General features: G+C 43.8%; 1 protein-coding gene across 1 annotated transcript in view; it reads left to right on the top strand.

Moving 5' to 3' along the window:
• AMBRA1 (autophagy and beclin 1 regulator 1) overlaps positions 1-23,946 on the top strand; it is a 136,154-nt gene that overhangs the window by 91,441 nt on the left and 20,767 nt on the right. The window contains 3 exon segments of the mRNA XM_056346179.1: positions 705-893; positions 1,321-1,475; positions 16,155-16,294. Of these exon segments, the coding sequence (XP_056202154.1) occupies positions 705-893; positions 1,321-1,475; positions 16,155-16,294 (484 nt within the window).

The raw sequence follows: 23,946 nt of genomic DNA, 5'->3' as shown, positions 1-23,946 counted from the left end.
TTTGTACGAGGTCACCCAGCAACTCGCCAGCAGAGACTAAAGTAAAATTTCTGTGTGTGAATTGCTGCTCACTACCCCGTCTGCTGAACAGTTACTTCACTGATTGTGCGAGTGTCTCACATACTGGAGTAATTAAATGGAGGACTGGCTGGAGAAGTCTCTGCCCTTTCTCACTTGCTTTATCCAAGATTGTTGTAAAAATCAGCTGTCAGAAATGAATGTATCTACAGGGAGGAATTTTTCTCTTGTCTCCTGTTTATTGGAGATAAGAGGAGCTGGAACTAGGGGCTCCACAACAGAAGGGGAAATGAATTCAGGTGTGCTGTTTCTGATGCTGCCACTGCTAGAGTTTGACAGAGTCATGATTTGAGACTCGTTTAAACTGTGCTGTCCTTTGCAAAGGGTGATGTTATGCTCAACAAAGGAGGGGTTTGATAAAGTGCAATTGCCACTATTTCTTGGCTGAAGGCTCCAGGACATGAGTAGATTTCGTTTCCTGGGCTCATTGCGGTGTCTTATCTCCGTTTTGAAGCAAATATTACATTAATCAGTGTATAAACGTTTCATAAACTTCTGGAGGAAGCTAAATGTCTTGAGTGCCTTTTGCATGTACTGTCCAGTCTCCAACATGAGGTTTAAATCTTACTTTATTCACTGTTGAAGCTAAGTGTTCTAATTGCTGTTCCTTTCTTTCTTCTTTGCAGCTTCTGTGAACGTGCTTGTTCAAAACTGCAAGATTTACAATGATGCTAGCTGCGATATCTCTGCCGATGGGCAGCTGCTGGCAGCCTTCATTCCCAGCAGTCAGAGAGGCTTCCCCGACGAGGGAATACTGGCTGTGTATTCTCTGGCACCCCACAACTTGGGCGAGATGCTTTACACAAAGCGATTTGGTAAGCGTAGAGCTAGAAGTCCGGGTGGGTGGGGGTGTGAGAAGTTACCTCAGAACTCAACCTTCAGCGAGAAACGCAATGGTCTGAACAGCAGCAGCAACATTGTGTGGCCTTCCAGCCGGTCACAGTTACGGTACTGCTGGGGAGGGCCTTGTGGTGTGGTCTGGACACGTGAGGTGCCGGTATGGGGAACTGCTAAAGGATAGATTATTTTTTTTTCTTATTCCTTGAAGAATATTCTATTAGTGGGAAGATGCTTGCGGCAAGGAAGTGTGTACTTGTGCCTGTCTCCTTATTCTTCTCTACAAGAATAAGCTTAGAATGCAATACGCTATGGGAATGCTGGAAGGGAATGAAGAAGGTGTGAGGATGTAGTGTGGGGAGGGATGTCAACCTGTGAGAGAAATAACCCCTCTTCTCTTCACAGGCCCTAATGCCATTTCGGTGAGCCTGTCTCCAATGGGCAGGTATGTAATGGTGGGACTGGCTTCCCGGCGTATCCTGCTGCACCCCTCCACGGAACACATGGTTGCTCAAGTCTTCAGGCTGCAACAGCCCCACGGTGGAGAAACCTCTATGAGGGTGAGCATACATGTAGTCCGTTTCTGTGTGTTTGCATCAGTGATTTTTGTGTCGCTTTGGCTCTAGGCTAGTGGTTAGTTGCTGGGTTATAAGGGCACAGAAGCAGCATGCTCCAGGCCCAGTGAATAATAAACATGTCATGGAATTTATTACAGAGGTATGCAAACATGGCAGGAGAATGTAAATATAACAGAATTGTGAAACTTTGCTCTGGTTTCAAATATGATGACAAACAAATACATTCCATGTCGTAGAACACATTCCTAAATGTGGGTACCACTCAGAGTACCTAATAGGCCTTTTGTACTACTTGGGGTAAAACACATCGTGCTTGTGGTACTGCAGTTGGTTTTGCTGAGGGAGTTTTTCAGCTGAGGCTTGAGGATCCTTTCCTAACATTCCTAAAAGCAGCTGTTCCCTAGGAGAGCAGCCACCAGCAGTTTCAGGAAGGGTCAGAGCCAAGCTTCATATCATACTTGCAGGCTGAAGGTAAGCCTTGCCATTCTTTTGCCGAACAGGCTGTTGTTGGCTATTTATTCCTGAGCTTTCCATGTACATGTAGGTATATTTTGGCAATGGAATTATCTTTCTGTACTTCTGCTTTGTGGGAGGGCTGAATCATGACCCATTCTCTTGTTCAGTACCTGAGGGAAAACCTTCATCTTTTTGCAAACTGACAGACAGAATTAAGAGAACATGTGTGTCTTGCTTTGTTCGTCAGCGGACACAGCAGCTGTTCAGTGATAGTTCAGGATGGGAAAAGCCATGTCTAACTGATAGCGCACAGAGCTGAGGAGGCAGAGCAAGGTAATTTCTAATGCTGAAATTTGGGTGGATTCAAGTTTTAGGCCATGTATTCAAGTGACTTGTTGCAGGAGAGGAGAAATAGCTTTTCACTTTGGGGGATAACTTGATCATAGTGGAATAAGCTTTTTTCCCCTCTAGTTCTTTTTTTCTCCCTTCTCTCCTGTCTTTATAAATTCTTCTTTTTTAAAAGGCTCCTCTTACTACTTTTGGCAGAGCAGTGAGCCATTTGTCTAGTGGCCTGGCACTGGGGAGAGACTTGTCTTTGGGAGAAATTGCTTGATTCATCTTCAGACTCTGTAGTTGCTCTCCAGAGTGCTCATGATTCAGAGAGGGTCATCACAGCTGTGTCATTACATGAGCTGGTTTATCAGCCGATACCAAACTCCTGTTTATTGTCATCTGTTCATGTCATAAGGCAAGGGAAGATCAATGATGAGGATATTCTTTGGTGTGCCAGTCAGCACTTTTTCGGCCCTGGTTCTGAGCTACCATTCTGGTACGAGCCTCTTACCTTAAGAGACAGAAATTTAAATGCGTTTATGAAAAAAGCACAGTCTGGTTAGCAGGTACGGTTGGTGAATGCTGTCTGGATATGGTAAGATCACTAATTACATGGATTCAGTATCCTGTTAGATCCTTTTAAAAGTGTGGCTTGCCCTAGTACTGTTTCTTTTTTCAGTTATTTTAAGATCCTAGTGAAATACATAGCTTTTCCTGCCAGATACGGGAGTATCCCTTCCCACAGTCTTTTTACCATATCATAATAAGTTAAGATAGAGAAGTCCTATTAGCCAAAACTGTGTTTCTTCCCCTCATCCATCATTTACATTTGCTCTAAACTCCAGTTGCTATGGCTTCTAGCCCTTCCTTTTGGAGACTTTTTTTTTTGTAGCCAGCTAAATTGGTAAGCTTCTGTCTAAATCTCCCATTTATAGTTCTTCATCTCCATTTCAGACATATCTTCTTTCCCTGTGGTGTGTTATACTCTTCAAATGCTTGTACCCTTGCTCTTAGTCACCATTTAGTGAAGTAATGCTTTGTATTCCCTTAATCTTTCCTTGTAATTCAATCTTCCAGCTTTGGGGTTTTTTCTCTTTTGAATTCTCTCCAAAATACCCTTCTTCTCCCCACCCCACCCCCCTCATTCTGGGATATGTTTAAATTTATGTAATGTGATAAGCATAGTCTTACCAGAAGCCCAGAGAGGGTATTTTTTTTTTCTGCTTTTTTTGAACTACAGGGCTTTACTTACGCAGTTGAAAACTGTTGCTTTTTTTTTTTCCTGTTATGATGCATTGAAAATTTTGTACAGTTTTTTCCACTGTTGCTTTTCAGACTTGCTCCACATCACTGCACTCCCGTCTCTCATCTGCTGTAGTTCTGGATTATCTTTCTCCAGATGGATTGCATGTATTCTAAAGGTTGCTTTTTTCATCTTTCTTGCACATGTATTTTTAGCTTCCAAAAAGCTTTCCCCCACATTTTAAAATCTATCCAGTCTAGCAGGATTTGCTAACTAATTTGCTGTTTTCCCCTTTCCCACGTCATGTTTAAAGATTTCAAAAATGTCTCATTTCTGACTGCTTTGGACTTCCAGCTTTTTGCATAATGACAGGGTCACAACTAGACCCGTTTGAATTAATTTGGTTAAAGAGCCTTCTTGTGGGATGATGTCGAGTATTGTTTCAACATTCTGGTGTGTCGTTGGTCACCTTTGTTCAGTTTCTAGGGCCAAACATAAAACTGTTAATCTCATAAATACTATTCCTTCATCTAGTTGTAAAAATTAGTAGAACAACTACAGGTATTTCTTCTGTCGAGTTTTGCAGTAAGACCGCTCTGTAAGTGTCTAATACTTTTCAAGACATGCAAAACCAAAACAGAGCTTTAAGTAGGAAACTTGGTAATATTCTTAGCACACTGTCTTTACAATGGATGATGAATTCCTATTCAGTTAAGTAAAAACCTGTTTGCAGTTTGGCCAGCATGCGGTCGAAAAAGGTTTAGGAAACCTGGTGAAACTCTTTTCTTCAATGTGCAAATTAGAGGGAATGAGAAAGCATCTTTGTTGCCTTTGTGCCAACAGCTTGTAATACAAAGCAATTGTTACTAAACTTCTTAATTAAAAATTAAGTCACAGCCATGTTCTGAAGCATTGCTTTGTGGATATTTTAATTTTACATCACTCGCAAAACTCTCAAGAGAGAAATTAAAGAGAAATGCTACATCAGCTTCTATGAAAATTCTTGTAAACTCTCTCACAATTGTTCGTTCCTTCACTGATGCCTTTCGATTTGCAATCCATGACCTGGGAGAGCAGGGCTTGCCAATGTGGCCTGTAGAGTCACCTGAAAGTGTGGCAACCTCTGAGGAGTGAAATACAGTGATTATCTCTGCTTCCAGTTAACCCCTCCTCCACATCCTTGACTAGTAGTCAGGGAATGAAGGTTTCTGTTCCTTAGAGAATTTCCTCCATTTCACTCTTGAAATAGAGGCTTTAAAGATGCAATTAATTAGTTTTGTTATGTGAAACTCAATACATTTAATTGCACCTAGAAATCCACTGGGTGCTGGTGTAATTTTCAGAGCTGGAGAGAAAAGTTCTCTCTGAGAACTCCAGCACTTCTGGATTGTGCTAAGGAGCATCTTGGTTACACAAGCGTGCATTGTCTGTACGCATCTTACTCGTAGTATTTTGGAGAGATTGGGTAGAGTTCTACAGGTCAGGGCTGACATGAGTTGACAGAAGTATTGTTCGGAAATGGAGTAAAAGTATTGAACTGTCATGAGATCTGATAGTCATGAGCTAGAGGTTCCTGCTCTTTCTATTCACTCCCTTCAGATTGATCTGCTTAGCATTTCAGATGGAAATCTGGCTTTGCGAAAGAGCAAGTTTGTTTTTCAGACTGAAGCTTAAGAAGCTCTCTAGTAGGGCTGACTTCTAACAAGTGGTATGCATAAGCTTCCTTTTTTAGTGTTTGTGGTTTGGTTTTTTTGCAAACCTAGCTAACATCTCTGAAATTTATCTGTAGCTGGACAGTACAGGGAAGGAATTGCTTTTAGCAGATCTCTAGCTTGGGGTGGTACAGGTAGCAGTGGTACTAGGAATTGTCTGGAAATATTTGAGTTTCAGAGGTGGGAAGCTGGGAGAAAGGGCTCCAAATACTGAGTACGAATAGGTTTTGCAGCCAATGTTGAAAGCATTGGTGGAGCTGGTCTCCACATAAAGAGGACCCATTTTCGAGCTGCTTGGGTGTTGGGTGATTTCTGACTTCCATGATTCCAAGTTTATACAGAGGTTAAAGAACTTGGAAGAAAGTGAAATTAGAAACTTGGTCAGAGCTGAAAGTTCTTAGAAACATAAAGTAGTAAAGGATCATATTGCCCTGGATCTGTTGACTGTGGCTATTAGTGAGAAAGGCAGCCAGAAGATAGTTTTATTTCTGGCATTCACAAATTCTGATGCCCTTGCAATGTTTAATGGTTTTAATTTTACCCAGAGGAAGCGAACTTTGAGATATCAGAAAAACACGATTACTGTAATCCAAATTAAAATAAAGCTTGGAAAGGAGCTTTTAAGCTGAGACAAAAAGCAAGAGGGGTGATAGAAAAATTTGATTGACACGAAGCTGAAGAGCAAATCTTGCAATTTCTGGGAATAAGGTGACTTAACCAAGTCCCTTCTCAAATACTGCATTGTGCTTTGAATCTGGGAGGAAACTAGACTGTGGAGATCCAGAATTAGCTCTTGACAAGGAAGGCTACTGGTATTTGGGAAACATTCTGAAGAAGTGGTTGGTCACTAGCCTGGATGGAACAGAGTATGTGTACGTTTCCATTGTAAACAGATGGAGAATTCCAAATACTGCAGGAAGAAGGGCCTGAAGCAGAAAAGCATGTGGAGTTTTAGCACAGAGCCAAGCTTTTTTTCAGCATATTAACTCTTAATGAGGACAGCACACAGAGTAGGTGAGAAGATGCACTATTTTATTGAGTACTTTGCCTTCTAAGCTTCATGGAAGTGTCAGTAGAATATATCCAGTGTGGTCTGCAAAGGTCGCTGCCTCATCGACTCCCTGGATGAGCTGTGAGTGCTCCTGCAGCCATAAGTGAAGGGACTTTAAGCCTGAAAGCAAATGGCCGTGAACATTTGCTTCACTAAGGTGCAAATTACAGTTTGGTCAGAACTCTTGATAATGAGAAAAGAAAAATGATTAGGAGAATGTGGAATTAGGAGTAGGAATGGATTAGGAGATTGGAAATGTCTTACTGCAACACGTTACCCCCAGTAGAAGAGTTCATATAAACTAACATACTTCTGAAAACAGGAGTAGTTTGCAAGAAAGTGAGTACAACCTCTTGCTGTGTTACTGAAAAAGCATGCTTATTGGTGTGCCTCCTTTTTGAGAGAGATTTTGACATCTTCAGGTCAACAGGGGCAGCTTCTGACAACTCTGAGTAGAACTGCAAATAATACGTCCAATTACTGCCCAAAGAGATTTTTCATTTCTGGCAGAAGTTGAACAAGGTAGATGTTTCTTAGACTCCCAAAAATCCAAGCAGAGTCACAGACTGCCTGTACTTGTTGACACTAGTAAGAGGGCCTGGGGACAGAACCCTTGTCTGACTGACAGGGGAAATCCCTTCATTTAATACAAAGGGGAACATGATTCTCGTTGAGATCAGACGGTTTTGTGTGCTCTGTGCATTGGCAGGTTCTGGCAGGTATCTTTAGAAAAGCAGGGCATATCCAAAACACACTTTGGTGAGCACTGCTTACGTAGGGTGCTGTAAGAAAGAGCTGTATTCAACATCACTGGCAGATGTAGGGTGCTGTAAGAAAGAGCTGTATTCAACATCACTGGCAGATGCAGTGGTACCGTGGTGTTGCAGATGACATAAAGATTTGCACATTCAAGTATAGGTGCAGGAATGGTATGCTGTAAGGGCTGGTTCAGTTGCTGTCTTGACTGATGCACCCATGTCTACATGAAGGCTGCTAAGACAGAACTTGTAAGAAACTGTAAAAACTTGTTAGGATCCCGTCATAAAACACTGTGTTAATGTCTCACGTAATGGTTAAACATGGGAGCAGTGTCAGTCTGAGCAAACTGGTGTGAAGAAAAGGCAGATGACATCTATTTGTGATGATTTTACTTTGTGGGACATGAAGCTGAGCGCCAAGCCACCTTGTTGAATTATGGGGTCCGGTATTAGGAGAGCCAAGCTCTTGTGGTTTGGGTGAGGTCTTGAGCCCATTTGCTCCACCATAGGTACCGTTAGCTTTGGTGCAATTGGGTAGTGTTAACTAGATAGAAGAAATTATGGTAAAGATGGTTCCGTGTCTGAGATTATGTGCAGTCGTCTTGCCCAAGTCAGGTAGGGGGAAGGGAGCAAAAGGTGATTTGTTCCCAGATCTGCACTGAACTGGCCATGGGCTGAGAAGAGGTTTGCAGTTTCATGAAGACTTTTTTGGTACCTCTTCCTACCATCTTTCTCAAATTAAATTGAAGCCAGCTCTTTCCTCCAGTATTTATTCCTTCCAGACATGTAGGCAGCTGGATGACAGCCTCTTTTCACCTAGATGAGGATGCATGTAGCTCTGTCATCAACATATTGTTGACATTTGATCTTGTATGCCATTATATTGAGGCTCAGCAGATGGGGAATAGCAGCTGTGCGTGAATCCTTGTCATTAGATCTTTAACATATTATAGTTTTTGCTGTTACAGTCTCAGCATGCCATTAATAGGGAATTCACAGGTACTGCTTTTGATTTGCAGCCTGAGTTAAGGGCAAAAGTGAAGAACCTTGTAATTCCTTTTGCAATAAAGTGACCATATTTTTCTTAGATTGTTTAATCATTGAGAGCTGTTAGTGATTTTTGCAAGAGAGAGCAATAGCTGGGGCACAGTTTGCACAGTTCAGTTTACTTGTGCATCTGCACCAAATATATACGTATCTATCTTCTGTCACGCTAACACCCCCTTTGGCATTCTTGTTTCTCTCCTGTCATCTTGTACCCACCACACGCGTGCAGAATTGAAAGAACAGTTGTTTTTGTTTAGCAATTTCTTGCTTACTCAGCCGTAGGTTTCAGATCTGGGTTTGGGCCAGTCCCCTAAAGGGCTTTTTGTGGAGGTATTACCCTGGGGTTTGCAGCCTTTGGGAGACGAGTAGTAAGGTAATGAGCCACTTCGCTGCAGGTGCGTTATTTTCCTGAGAGCTTTGTTACCTGAGGTGATCTGTTTCTTTGTAAGACATAGTTCTTGTTTTGAAGTTTCCCACTAGTTATTTTAAAGCTCTTTCTCATGTAGTAGCTGCATGGCAGGCTTGTCAAATAAAGTTCCAGCTGGTAGTGCCAAGAGCTAGCCTAGAGAAAGAAAGGGTTAGGTGTGCTGTAATGAGGCTTCTCCCGAACTGAAAGATCATCAATAAATTATGTGGGCAACTAGGGTCAGGAAGAACCAACAAAGTTTCAGCTTTGCAGAAGGTTTCTCAATCAGTCCAACAGAAACTGTGGGTGCTGACCTGTTTTAGGAATTGGATCAAGTATCCTCAGATAAGTTTTCAGTTGCTGCTGAAAATTAGGGGTTAATTCTTGTTTAATTCACTGTGGCTCAGAAAACAAAGCCACGATTTTCTGCAGTGATAACAGGTGCAGAAAAAGGCAGGGAGGTTTGTTGTATTGGTAAAGTCTGAAGAAGAATTTCATATATGATCCTATTGCATCCGGGGAAGATAAATGGAGTTGAAAGAAATTTTATTTGTGCTGAGCCTTGGATGATAAGATCCATTTGAGGATTAAGACTGACAAATCCAAAGAGATAAGTGCATTATTTTTTACTTCTTCCATTTTAACAGAGAAGATCTAATGGAAAGACGTGTATGTTGTTAGCAAGAATCAACTGTGGAGGAGGGGCTGAGCGCAGCACAGACCAACCTGCCTAATAAAGGGAGACTGGGAGCAAAAAAGCAAATTTTTTTCCCCTGTCTGATCATGGGAAATGCATGCCTTTCTCTTTGTATCAGTGTATGGATATAGGAAGGAGACTCTCTCCAAACAAAGGGGATCCTTGCCTTGTTTCAGAATGCTGATATACATTGTCTTATGAATAAATGTATTGAGCCATCCATCAGTTATCCCAAGGAGTGTTTGTTTTGCTTTGCTGTCATGGCCCTCTGCTTTAGGCAAGCTAGACTTGAATTCTGCTGCAGAGGGCTCTGGAGTTTGTGGCTGTGCAAGGCATAAGCCTGAATTTCAGCAGTTTTTGTGAAATTCGTTAATAGAAGGCAGAGTAAAGAATGTAACATAAGCAAAAAAGGGATAGTGATATTTATTAAGGAGGTCAGGTTAGGATGTCTGTATCTTATTATGCTTCTGGACCTTAAAAAGCCATGGACTTGTTTAATTGGCAGCATCATAGAAGTCAGTCATGCATGTGGCTTCCTGACAGCTAAGCAAAGGGCGTATAGTGCTTTCAGTAGAGTGGTAGATGCTTTATAGTAGTTCATCTGATACCCTGGTGTCAGAGGTAAAAACTAGGTAACACATTGACATTAAGAAAAACAAAATCAAAACCAAAACAAAAGCAGGTAAGATCTTTCAGTGGCAACACACCATTGCCATGAGTCAGGCAAAAAAAGATAATTAATTGATTTAGGTGCTGTTCAGTCTCAGTAAGATGCTTGTAATCAAAAAGGATGAAATGAAACTTCAGGTTCTTGTTCAAGGTCAGATTGTGGAGCAGAAGATGAAGGGCAGGTGAGGAAATGCAAAATGTGTGCAGCCCTAGTTGTACTGCTCTTGGTTTTGCTCTGCTTCTACCTTCATCCTGTTGCTGCACCTCATCTGCTGCTCTGGCAAATACAAGCACAGTTTGTAGTTTTCTACATTTGTTTTAATGCTCTGAGTAGTTTCAGACTGTGCGTAGGCTTTGCTTGGAGGTGTGCTTTCAGTGAACTTAGTACAATGTGGTGGATTGGCTGCGCTTTTCAGGCTGTATCTGTATTACACACTTCATGTAGCTTAGTTTGCTAAAGCCTGTTCCAAAATGAGGTACCTGCACTGGCCAGAGGCTCTGGTATAGCTGCAGTTATGTTGGCAAAGCTGTGCACCCTCTGCGATTATTTTGGTGGTATAACCTGTATCCGTATGAGGAGCACTTTATTTACCAGCATAAACTTTACATCTCTGCAGGCACAAGGTGCAGATGTTGGCTGCCAGCAGGGCTATACCCATCCAGCAGAGATCAGTACTCCTTTCTGAAGCTCTGTTCTCTGCAGCCCAGGTTAGAGTGGCTGTGAAACTGGATTTTACCACTCCTCCCAGTAAGGTTTCTGTTGGATTTAGCACGTGAGATGTTTCTCTTGTTGTGTGTTTTCATGGTCAGTCAGCCTCTGCTGACAGCATCCATTCAGTTGAAAATTAATAACTACATTTTAGGCTGGTGCCTGATAAACCCACCCCATCTGCTCCAGCCTTTCCTCCCCTTTTACCTGTCAGGATGGAGCTTCATGGATGGCAAGGTTTCCCCATGTAAACAAGGGAACATCTGCACCCCCACCCCATGCAGCCTTTATCAGGGCTGATCTAATAGCCCAGCTTACCACTTGGGCTAAGCGGAGGTAATGGCTTGAAATTTATTGGCATCTTGAGAGGCGATGCATCTAGTTGAGAGCAGAAATGTCTCTATTGAGTTTAAGAAGATAAAAAGCAAGAGTTCCTGCTGAGTTTCCCTACCAGCTTGTGCCAACTTTCTCTTCTCCTCCAGCTTCAAAACATGGTTGTTTTTTTTTCTTCTTTCTTGAGTGCCAGAGAGGAGAAGACAGGTCTTGCTCTGCCAAACAAGTAGCAGTCAGCACTCCCCTGCTTTTCATTGCTCCCCTTCGGGGTGGGAAGGCCCTGGGCAAGGGGTTGGCTGGTGATGCCTCCGCTTTGGCTGGGCACGGCGCTGCTCGGACCAGGCGAGCGGTACAGCGCTGATGCCAACTGGCAGCAGCAGCATAGGCTGGGGGCAGCCCGCTGCTGCTTTGACTGACAGGATCCTGGCGATTGCCCCATCCAGCTTTTTCATGTTGGCACACCCCAGAAACGGAGGGCAAAGGTGGAATTTAAAGAGCATTATTAAATAGCAGCAGCTTCCCTGAGAGAGCAGGAGGGGAAGAGGTAAACACTGGGTCAATAACTAGGATTTTGCAGAGCAGAGGCTTTTAGCAAAAAGTTTTCTTAGCCCTCCAGGGCAGGTACAAATTAACTGCCTAGCTCTGTGCTTGTGGGTTGTGCCCTGAGCGCCTCCTTCCCACAGAAGTACAGCAGCTTGATGGGAGAGGAAGAGATCATCGGGAAAGATTCCTTGAGGCTGTTGACTGTCACGAAGCCTCTCCTGGCTCACTGCCGTAAGTAAATACTGAAGTGGTGGCTGCAAGAGGTGCTACAGCACTGATGTGCCAGCACTGACAAGTTGGAGGGGGAGCAGCAGCAGTGGGCCCGAGGTGGCCTCTGCACTCCACATGCAGCTCGTTTGCTGAATGCTCTGAGGGCCTGGGGTTTTTCACAGCCCTGCTGTCTCTGAGCCCTCTTCTCCCCTGCTGAATTCAGTGCTGAAGAAGTGGCTGTGATGTGATGAAATGAGCTGTAGGGAGGAGTTCAGTAGATGATGTATGTGTTCACTCCTGTTCAGGGAGGATGGAAGAGGCACATCGAAGAGATAAGTAGTCACTCCTAGTGCAGTCTTTGTGAAAATAGAGAAGTGCGGATTCAAATTACTCAACCAAATCTTTCCTCACACTTCATGGTTACCGGGATGTAGAACGGCAGCAACCAGCTGTTTCTTCAGTGACTGTTTCTTTCCCTTTGTATGAGAATCATCTTTTGTGTGCAAGCTTAGCTACCTAGACAGGTTTTATATCTCTAAAGGAAGACTTTTGATCTTGCTGACATCCCCTGAACTCAGAGGAGAGGTGGACTCACTGAAATGGCAGAAGACTTCTGGAGTCTCCTGTGAAGATCACCAGAGGCACGGTTTTCTACAAACATAAGCATAGGTCAAGCAACTGTTCTGTGTAATCCAGGCTGTGCCATGTGGCCCTAAAGGGAAGGGTTAGAACCTTTCTTGCCTGGTGAAATGACATTTTATATGTTTATATTGCCGCCAAGAAGGGAACAGCTTGCTATACTTACGTTGCCTGTTTGGGCTTAAGCTTCCACAGGGATGTTTTGAAGCTCCCACTCCTCACGTTTCACAGCATTTGTAAGTTAGGGAAACAAACCAGTCAGAACTCTTATTTCAGAACTGCATCTGGAAACAAATGCAACTGCCAACTTTATAAAATGCTGAGTCGCCACATCTAATGGTGTGGCTGTGTATAGCACTGTAGTGATGATTCTAAGGGCAAGTTTGACATTGATTATGGTGAAGAACCTGGAAGCTTGCTCTGACTGCTGGCAGTGATTATGGGCCGATAAAGTGGGATGCAATACAGTATCTCTCCTAAGGAAAATGCCACCCTATTAAAAATAAACCCTCTGGTGGCTGTGGTAGAGTGTGGTGGGCACCTTAAGGATCAGTGGACTTTTACAACAGTGGTTCTAAACTGGTTCCTGAGCCCTTGGCCATCAACATGGCTGTTACACATGGCCTGCAACTAGTCTGTGGGCCAGCCCTAACGAAAGGGAACTGGTGAATTATAAACTTTATGCATTTGAATTCGTGGTTTCAAAAGTCTTTGAGGGTTGGTGGCAATCTCTTGACTTAGAAACTGGAGAATCCTGTTTGTGTAGGATTCCTGTAATAACTTGAATGTTATTCCTAGAAGTTTAGAACTACAAAGCATGGACAGTGCCACTGGCAAAGAAGTGTGTGTCTCTGATATGTTTTCAGGCTGGCTACTAGGTTGAAATACCTCAGTGACTTTATAAGATTTAGCAATGGAAGCACAAAGACCCAAAAAAATATATCTGAAAGGAATTAGCTGTGATCTATGGAGAATAATGCTTCCTGGCAGGCTTCTTGACCTTCTTTGAAGAGAGGGACCTGCTGATGTTGAAGGAACTTCTAATTTTTTTTCCCCCACTCAATGGATAGAGTAGGGGGTCTTGCTAATGGATGCAATTGCAACAGCCAGTCTGTATGACTGCATCAGATTGATTAGCTGGGTCCTGGTTACTGCTGCGACTGGTGATTATGCCAGTACAGCTGCTTTCTCTTTTTATGTACTAATTACCACACGCACGGATGTCATCACCCTTAACACTGCATGGAGTTGTCCCATTAGCGTGGGAGTGGGAAGCAGCAGGGGAGGGGAGCTCTTCGGTGTGACGAGCTGTTTAGAAGTGAATGGAGTGGAGTGATGAAGCAACTATTCTTATGCAGAATTTTTAAGCCATCCTGTCTTTGAGATTCTGCCCTCAGCCAACATTTTTGCAGGCTGTCAAAACCAGACCCATGTCCTTGGCAGCACTTTCCACAGGGTGCTATTTACTGCAAAGCACCTGGATGTTCAACAGGAGCTAGCAAGGATGCTGTAGCCAGCAAGTCTCCCTGCTTGGCGCGGCAGGTTGCAGAGCATGTGAGAAACTGTGCAAACTGACCTGCCATGGAGGGGAGCTTGCAGCCAGCCCAGCAGGGCAGCTTCTCAAGCAGTGATACCTTGCAGAGCCATTCCCAGGAGAAGACAAACTGTTTGTTTCTGAATAGCTGAAGAAAGATACAATGGAAAACCTTTGCAGTTCATGAGAGATTTGGAATGCTTATTTTATAAATGTATGCTCCCAGCTCTGGCAGACCCCTCCTTTTCCCCTCCTTCCTCCTCCTCCTCAAAATCCAGTGTTCCCATCTCAGAGTGCACCGTAATCTCCATGGTAACAGGTGCTACCATCGTACATCTGATTATATTTTTTTCCTCTTCTTCTCCCCCTTGCCCGCCGCCACCCCCCAGCAAGCAAGGCAGGGAGGGAAAGGGACAGACATGACAGAGATGGGTAAGAGCTAGATAAACCCCTGAGGGCCTGCTCCTTCCATCCAACCACCCAGCTCCTTTGGGGGTGCACTGACTGCTGAGTGATAGCCAGGGTGATGAGTGACCAGCTTCATTCAGAGAAATCCTTAAGGATGTTTTCTCCTCTAATGTGGCCACCTCAGAGGAGAGCTTAAACGTGTTGCTGATGACAGGAAATAATGTAGTTATATCGTTTTGCTCTGACTTAACTTTGCATTACAGTAGTCAAGATGAAGGTTCTGGGCACTAGCTGTTGGAGGACGTACAGTTAAGTGGTTTCTGCTTCACTCTTCTCAAGTTAAATTTCCAAACAGACAAGATGTGGGGTGGGCAGTAGAGCTATATAGAAAAACAGCCCCAGTTTGTTATGCTAGCTGATGAGTCCCACCATAATGAATTCTAATTATTACTTCAGGCCACCTTAGCAGTGCAGTAGTGGTTGATCTGCATCCCCATCTACCTTTATCCTGTTGTTCCAGCACATCGTCATTCCCTTCCCTGCTTCCTGCTCCAGCACCATCCCCTTTTCTAGGGAGTCTGGAAGAAGGCGTTTATGATGAATGAGTGGCTGTCCATCAGAAAAATCTAATGAAGCGTATCTTTCACCTGAGACATATCCCATTGAAAATCTAGATTTGAAGTCTGCTGCCTGCAGTGGCTACAGGTTTAAACTCTAACTAAATTTCTACAGAAATTCTGTTAGTGGCTTGGACTTGTAAATGCAGTCTTTGGTCCTAGCCTTCTGAAGCCATGCTGGAACATGGTGAACATGGTCTGATGGCCCAGTACACTGAAGCAGCTTGTCCCTGTCTATTCCTGGTAACCAAACCAACTTGTTACCCTTCTTTCCATTTCTTATGCCTTTGTTTTTGTGATCTACTGTGTCATTTTCTGGCTAAATGGAGTATTGTCAGCGATATGCAGTTCTGGCTGCTGGATGGCAGGGTGCAGGAAAATGTTGTGCTGTACAAAAGACACTAGCTTCTTGGAGTAGGAGAGTGTGTACACAAGTATAATCTGTTCCGCTTCATCGTTCTTGCCTTTCAAGCTCATAGGCTTCAAAAACCAAGCTAGTGCAGACTAGAAGGCAGAACTTGCCTTCACGTGCACAAGGGTTTCCATTCACCCACATTAATGCAGCGTTTGGGAAGCACCGGCTTGCAGCCATACTAACTACCCGCAGTCTTAGCAGCTGTTCAGCTTCCTACCTTACTGCAGGTAGGAGGGACGGTGTTGGAAGGGGACCTGAACTGAGGGATTTGTTACTTGTGTACTTTTGTTATTCTCATAATCTCTAGATTTTTGTTTTCTTCTGTGCACTGTCGGTGTGGGTGTTGGTTAAACTCTAAAACATCATCAGGAAGCTGTTTAAATGTTTTAAAAAAGGAAATAATTGTGTATCATTTTTGCTTAAAGTTTGGTTTGCTTAATAGAAACAGTAAACTTTTGATGCTGAAAGCCCATCTGCTTGCCAGTTTCCTGTTCCACCCCAGTGACCCAAGATGAGAGGTGAAGGCCAGAAGCATCCCAGTTGTCTTGCGTTCTAATGACTATACCGCTTGTCCCAACCACTTTGTTGAATTAGTTTGAATAGAAGGACTGTGCAGCCCGCTGAGTGACAGGCAGCTTTTCCTGGGGGTGGAATTTCTCCTGCTCTGCAGCTGTGTGCCAGTTGATCTGTTAAACACTTAGGGGCACATATATGTATGTTTCTGGCAGCTGCTGGATTAGTGCTTTCTTGCAATGTCCTGCAAAGTGACAGGTCTCCTTGGGCAGCTGCACTGCTGCAGGGAGATTGGACATTTGTTTTGAGCCTGTTTGGCTCTCCCACCCTGTACTGTCCTTTGAAGTAATCTCCTGTTATTTTTTCAGAGAGTGTTCAACGTTCTTTACCCCATGCCTGCCGACCAGAGAAGACATGTCAGCATAAACTCTGCTCGCTGGCTGCCCGAGCCAGGCCTGGGATTGGCATATGGCACCAACAAAGGGGACCTGGTGATCTGCCGACCAGAGTAAGTGCTTGTTTTACATGGCTATGCAACTGCTTTGGCCATTCTCTTCCTAGGGCCGTGGGGATAAGGTGGCTTTTTGCTGCCTGAGGCATTGCGATTGAGGGACGCAAAAAACCTAACTCTTCATATCCTTTTGGACTGCCACAGTGTTTACCCAAGCCTCTTACAATCAGTGTTTGTTTTGCTGATTATAACAGCTGAGGCTGTTTGAAGTGCATCTCATAGCTCATTTTATTTCCTGTGTGTCTCTAGGTTTTCTGGATCCTTTGTTTCACGTATGTCTAGTGCAATGTCTTTCAGTCTCTTTGGATTTATGGACTTCTAAAAGTTACCAATGCCAACAGCAAATGTGAGCTGTTAGTGCTATGCTTGCTTTCCTCAGCTTTCATGGACCCCTTGGAGTCCACCAGCTAGGTTGAAAGCTGCTGAGCTAGAGTTATCAAATACTTGTTACAGTATTCAAACATGAGATTCTATGAACTGCAAAGATTTTTTTCCCCTTTATGAGCAAGCCAGCGAATTGTTTTGGTCCTCGCTTGAAAGCCCAATGGTGCGATGTGTAGACTTTAGCTCTTTTATTTATACAGTGCCATGAAGGGTGTAACTGTCCCTTTGTAAACTTGCGATTAAACGCTAGCCAATTTAGATGTGGTGTGACATAGGTGATGACTGGGTGTCTGAGATGTGAAACATTGCTTTCAGTGTTCTTGGAGACTCTGCACCACACTTTGTTGAGACCCTTTTTTCCACGGTGTTGTGCAAGTGCTTCTTTTGGAGCAGTGTTTCTTCTGTGATGCAGGAACACTTCAGGGTTTTCTTCGCTTCAGTTATTTCCTGGTACTAAACCACCTTGATATTCTTTTGGGTTATGCTTCACATGTTGAAGTGTCTTGTAACTTAAAAGCTGGCAGCTAGAAACTTGCAGCACTGCTGGTGATCTTACCACATGCATGTGGACTCCATCTGTCGTGCCTAAGATCAGACATGTGGTGCTTGAGGAGAGTCATATGGTCAGTGTAGAACCACTATCTTAAATCAGAATAAATATATAGACAATTGTAATACTGACTAATTCAGTACAGCCTTCTGGTGAAATCTGTGGTTGGAATTCAGATTGGACCAATTTCAGTAGTACAGAATGCCTGCGCTCTTCAAACAGCCCTCTTGTTCTCTTGAACATAATCTTTCATCAAGGCCTTATTTATACATGAAGTTCTACAAGATATTATTATGGAATAAGCTATAATCACTCTCTTCCAGGATAAGTGCCTTTCTTCAAGAATAGTTGCTGTACTTTCTAAGCAGAATTATTCAGGAATAATGGCTCTCTTATTCTCGAACTCACAAGAGTAAGTTATTTTCAGTATAGTGAAGTGATAAAATCTGGTCTACTGATGAGGGCTCATGAGATGAACTTGGACGAGAACCCAGGGAAATGAAATCTCCCTGAGGGTGGATGCTTTGATTGAATACTGTGGAGCCTGGTCTGGCTGTCCTGGCTTGCCGCACCCCGTGTAGGTATCCATTCTGGTGTTTGCAGTAGCCCCAAGCCAAGTGGCATGTCTCTTCTTGGCACCTCACTAATTAAAGACACTCTCATGGGATGTTATGGAAGCGCTGTCAGCCCTTCTGCAGCATCTCTTAACTTTCTTAGCTCACCATGTTGCTAGGGCACTCCTCTATCTCCTTACTTCTATCCCAGCAACAATCATGCACAACTCCAGCAAATATAAATTGTTTGTATACAAACATAAAACAGGGTGGCTATAGAGGTGGAAGATTTATTGGTGGTTTGACAGAAACACTTCAGTGGGTTTCCTGCTGGTGGATTGGAGTGACCAGTGCTTCTGGTGATTATTGTGGACCTCACATGGACTGGTGGTTCTTCTTGCAGCAGAACACCTGATACGTTCTGTTCTTGACTGCACCATTTTATAAACCAACAGCAGCTGGAGTGAGTGACTTACAAACCTCTGCATGAAGGTGTAGGTATTCACCGAGCTGAATAATTTGCACTGAGGCTCTAACATCAGAACACACAAATGAGTGAGGCTCTGTCAGAGCAAAGTGGATTGCGGCTGTGATATCTGCCCCAGATCTACTTGGAAGATCCTCAGAGAAAGGAGAGTTCCTGACATGTAGATGCTGTCTCAGTAGTTCCTGGCTTAATAGACTTGGTTTGAGGTTGGCATTTCTGTTGACTTTAACTTGAGAAGCAAGGGAGGAAGATGAAAAATATTTGTATAGTTTCCATGCACAGTAACAGACAGGAAGAGAAATAATAAAGGATTCGGCAGTTGATGGAGTACTATAAGGCGGGTAACCTGGCAAACAGCAGGGATCACAAAAACACTGTACTGCTGAAAACACCCCCACTGTTCTAATTTGGCAAAGAAAAATGTGGTCAGTAACAAACAACAAAGATGGTTGTAATTCCCTGGGTCTTTATTCCCATGTACAATAGAAGCATTTGCAACCAAGTACTATAGGGTTCACATAAACAGGTTGAAATAGCAGCTGTGCCTCAAATACAGGATCTGAAAAGTATGTGCTTACGGAAAATGAGATGAGTAAACTGGAAGTACATGCTGACCAAAAAAAAAAAAAAGAAAAAAAAGAAAAAAGCATAACTTGAAGTTCCATGAGCTCATAATGAGAGGCTATGCAAGTAGTCCTTCCAGAGTTCTAAAGAAACAGTAATTAAAATCAAAGGGTTTGGGCTGTGTTGCCAAGTTGGAGTAGCACTGATGGAGTTTTTCTTGCAGATGGCAATGGGGAAGGTTATGTTATGTTGACAGTCCATAATGTGAACTCAGTACACAGCTTTATGTGGTATATTTTGAAGGAAAGGAAAACTAAACCCATGGAAAAGGGGATGGAATGTGTTGTGATTTGACTAAGGTGGAATATAGCAGGTTGGATACCTGTCCTTGAGAATTTTATGTATGTGTTTTTAATTAAAGGGTCGGCTAAGGTCTTGCTCCTGGTCTAATACATCTGTGTCTTAGTAAGGCAGTTGCTGCGTTGGAACTAAAATAAATCTAGTTAATTTGTAAAGAACTAAGATTACAACAAGATCTGGTAAAGGGCGGGTGAAGGCCTGGCTAAAGGAAGGAATACAACGTGGCTGAGAGCTGGACTCTGTCCCAAAAGAGGTCATTGATGGACTCTCTTAAGAACCTGTTCTGGGACTGGTTATTAATACCTTTACACTAATGTCTTGTGGGGGTGCACGGAATAAATTTGCAGAGGATGTGACATTAGCCTTGTCACTGCAGAGAAAGATCAGAGTGTTGCACAAGAATTGGATTGCCTTGAAAGTGACTGGAGCTATAGAAATGAGAGCTTAATAGTATAAAGTGCACTTAGTGACTAATAACACTGAGCTCAGTAGTTAAAATAACAGAGGAGGAAAAAGACCTGAGGTTTTAGTTGATCATAGGTGATTAAGCCATCAATATGCGAGGCTGTAAAAACAACAAATTTAGTTCTAGGATGAGACGCAAGATGCTTAACAGCAGAGATAGCAAAATGTTAGTATCACTGTAAAAGAAATTAGATAAATAAGCTGGAACTGTTTAAAATTTGTATGCCCATATTTCAGACTGCCTTTAAACGAGTACAGTAGTTAAGAAGAGCTGCTAGTGGGGTCAGTGGAGCATTTTTATGTAAGAAAACTTTCAGCTTGGGGTCTTCAGCAGGGCTAAAAAGGGGAGGATTAAGGAGGGGTTGATCCCAATAGTTACAATGGAATCTTCCCTAACTTCTTCCCTTCCTAATTTTTATATTATTTCTTTGCTTCTAGGTAGAGCTTGAGTGACTCTGGTAGTACAAACGTTTGTTACTTGACAGTTGTAAAATTCTCTTGCTTTACCTTTAAAGGTACAGTCCATACAAACAGAAAACACATGCTCTGTGAGGGGTGGTCGTACCTTGGAGCCAGGTAGCTTTGAGATGGAGGTGTGCTTTGGTGTGACGGTGAGATTATAATGAGCAAAGTTCATCCGAGGAAAGCAATTCTGCCAAAGTTGCTGGCTCAAGAGCCGACATTATATCCTTTACCTTCCTTGTTCGACAGCTACTCTGGGGTTTTTCGATACATGATACCATCAAGTTCCCTGTCCTGCAGGGAGTACGAGAGAGCCTGGCCATGGTGTCTCCACACTTCAGCCCTCCGTTAGGTTCCTCCTGGTTTCAGTTCCTCTTAGCATGTACTAAGGTTGCAGGTTGTGTTGCCTGGGGAGCTACAGGGGAGTAGATTCCGTGCATACCAGCCGCATTCCACCCTGGAAGTAGCAGCTGCAGTACTACTCTAAAATTTCCTTAATGTTATAACTAGTCATTTTTCCACAGAGAGGGTTATGTAGCCTTCCATAAATCTCTGGGAAAGGAGAACTATTTAAATGTGTATCCTTTTTATTAGAGAACAAAGAAGCTCGAATTGCCCATGACTAGGTCGTGGCTGCGAGCTAGGGGATGGTGGCTAACCAGCTGCTGCCAGCAGTAGCCTGTAGTTGGTTGAATGGCTGCAGAAGGCTTAGCTGTTCAGAGATGCAACTTGGCTGGCTTGCAGAGACAAGTGTATGACTTGAATACCTGTGACTGGGGCTGGGACTGGCCTGCTGAGCTGTGAAGCAGTTCTCAGTATTTTAAACCCAAGGTTCATGTCTACACAGGTGTTGACAAGTTGGCTCTCAGTGCTGTAGGGAGGTGGGGTGATGACAGCAGTATTCATCCACACTTGGAAATGCACCTAATGAGCCTGAAAGAAGCCTGTAAGGGACTGGAATTTGTGAGCCAGTAGCTCTGAGGATAAAATGAAAGTTTTTATTAGCCAAAAATATAACCCCTAGCAGTGTTGCATTCTGGTGAGCAAAGGAAAGAAAGGACACTGTGTACCTGCTTCCTTAGATTTAAGAATGACACCCAGCTCACAAAAATCATCAATTTGTTTGCTCTGCTTCTTACGTGAATAAGTTGGAAGAAACTAAATTTTAAAGTAACATCAGGAAAGTTCCTCCTTTCCCGAACACTCAAAGGCCAACCACCTTACGTTGTTTACTGATATGTTAGATCGAACGTGCAGTATCAAATACAGACTTGTATGGAAAACTCGGAGATGCCAATTGTCAGTGAGTAAGTACTATTCCGAGTAAGGATAACAAATAGCAAAGGTGGTGGAGCTGGTGTTCAGCATGTCCTTCATGTGTTCTTTTCATTTTGCTGGTTTCATTTGCTTGCAAGTAAACAAACTATCCATCATAGAGCAGGTCTCCAACCTGTTTATAATTTTGTCTACTTTTCCTGATGAGTTATGGTCCTTTTGAGGAATGGTCTGTGTAAACGAACCCAGGGGACAGCGTTCCTGTGGGACAGGACCCCAACTTTTGGAAACAACTTCTCTGCAAGTGACCAACAAGACAAGCCATTTCTTCTCATAAGTCTGAAAGTGTGAGGTTTACTTTACATCGTGAGGCAGCGTAGGTGTCTTTGGGGGATGCTTCATGCTTGTCTTGTTGCTCTTTAACCAATTGCGGTGCTAACAGGCTGGAGTAAGGGTTCACAGGCGAGTTTTGCTGATAAGAGTTTTGGCCCTCAGATGTGGATTCGAAACAGGTTGCAGTCTGTGTGAGGTTGTGACAGCCTGTTCCTTTGCTGAGGGTCTCTTCGTTCAGTGTATAGATGGGCATCAACTGGCATATGTATTCAGTCACAAACCCACTGTCTGCTTGCACACGCCTTCACGTCACCACGTGGCAGTCTGCTTTTTTGGGTGTGAGATGGGTTTGTGTTCAGTCCAGCAGCGTGGTATTGAAAGGCTCTGAGCCTGCCATATTTTAAAGGGTGGGCACCACTGAGCTAAATCACGACACCAAATTCATGCCACTAATACTTGTTGGGAGAGCAGCGCCACATGGAAAAGAGAATCCCTTTAGGCACACCACTTGAGGCAGGGTACTCCACGTAGCAAATGAACTACCGTGTACTACTTACTGGCCTGGAGGCCTGTCGCAGGCAGTGGTACAGAGCAGCATGAATTCCCCCTGCTCCTCTGCTATCCTCCTGCATACTGACTTCTCCGCCTGGCCGTTAGTGCTTTTCCAGCCTCCCCAGGGCTGCTTCGCGTGCTGCCTGTCATCCTTTGTAACTGTGACCGGTGCTAATGCTCTCTGAAGATTTTTTTACATCTTCTTTGGCTCTACGTAGTTCAAAGTTTGATTCTGTTCCTGAATCTTTGGGTTTTGCTGCACTGAATGAAATCCACAGCGTCTTGTACCATAGAAATACCTCCACTGAATTAAAAAGGAACTTGTTTTTTAGGGCCCATAACCTTTCCTATCCTGTGACATCCAAACAAGAGCTTTCCCATCCCTGGTGGGGCTTCTCAAATGTTGTCTTGTAGAGCATGCACAGGTGAGACCGAAAGTGAGGAGGCGCAGGCTGTGTGCTGCCCTTGCAGAGGAGTGCCCTGGGAGAAGGGCAGGGGTCTGAGTGTCACTGGTATGTCGTTTCATCTTGAGCGCTCAGGAGCAGGTTCTGGAAGGGCTCAGCACTCCCATGCTTTGGAAAATCCTAATCCAGAAACCTCAATGTTCTGAGAAAACTGTTTCAAAACCAAGTACTCGAAGTGCCTAGTCCAGGGCTAGCTGTGTAATGCAGGCATCCGCAAGAGAGGAGGGATTTCTTCAGGACAGAGCCTGTGGTAATGGACTTAAAATACCCCCTGAAAAGATGCCTGTGGTTCAGAGGCAGCATCCCTTGGAATTCTTCATTGGGAAGTAGGCGTGGGGAGCCTCAAACTGATTCAGTGCTATGTAGTGTGCATATTTTAATTCTTTGTGGTGAGATCTGCCTCTAACGTGAAATTAATCTGGGAAAATAATCTCCACAATAAATTCTTGTGCTTTGCAGAGGATCATTGCAATTGTCTGTCCATGCCAATGCCGTTTTGTATTTCTTTTCTTCTGAGAATTGTGTATCCTCTCATTAGTAATGGGGAGAATGCGTCTGCCTCTGTTTATCAGCGTTGGTGAAGAGGTGGTGATGTCTCCAGCTGCCTGGCCCGGCTCTGCTGGCTGGCTCCATTGCCGGGCTCTTCAGCCTCTGGCAATGATGCCCCCCGGCAGCACAAGCCCTGCTGCATTGTTTCTCCATCCTTCAGAAGTTATTCTTAAAAGGCAAACAGAGACAGAAGAAGGAGCTGCCTTCCTTCTTGTGTAACTGAGGGATGTTCGCAACCCTGCACAGGGAATGTTCTCACAGCTGTTAACTGGTGGCTAGAGATACTGGTTATGTCTGAGTCCTCCCTGAAAATGGCCTTTTGCAACAGCATCGGTACAGTGGCCTTTGACCATGGCCAAGTAAGGGAATGCATGTCATAGACCTACCAAACTGTTCAAGGTTGGAAAAGACCTTTGAGATCATCGAGCCCAACCATTACCCCAGCACTGCCAAGCCCACCCCTGACCCGTGTCCCCAAGCGCTGCAGCTACACAACTTTTAAATACCACCAGGGATGGAGGCTCAACCACCTCCTTGCATGTCACATCGTTTCTGGGGACACTGCAGTAATTTTAGCTCAGACCCAGATAAGTGTTGGCTGGATGGAGCAGGAGTTTGCCAGGGCTGGCTCAGTGGGGTACTCATTGGCA

This window comes from Falco biarmicus, chromosome 7 (assembly GCF_023638135.1).
Source record: "Falco biarmicus isolate bFalBia1 chromosome 7, bFalBia1.pri, whole genome shotgun sequence".
NCBI classification, from domain to species: domain Eukaryota; kingdom Metazoa; phylum Chordata; class Aves; order Falconiformes; family Falconidae; genus Falco; species Falco biarmicus.
Note: the sequence above shows the minus strand (reverse complement) of the source record. Positions and strands in the feature narration are given on the sequence as shown.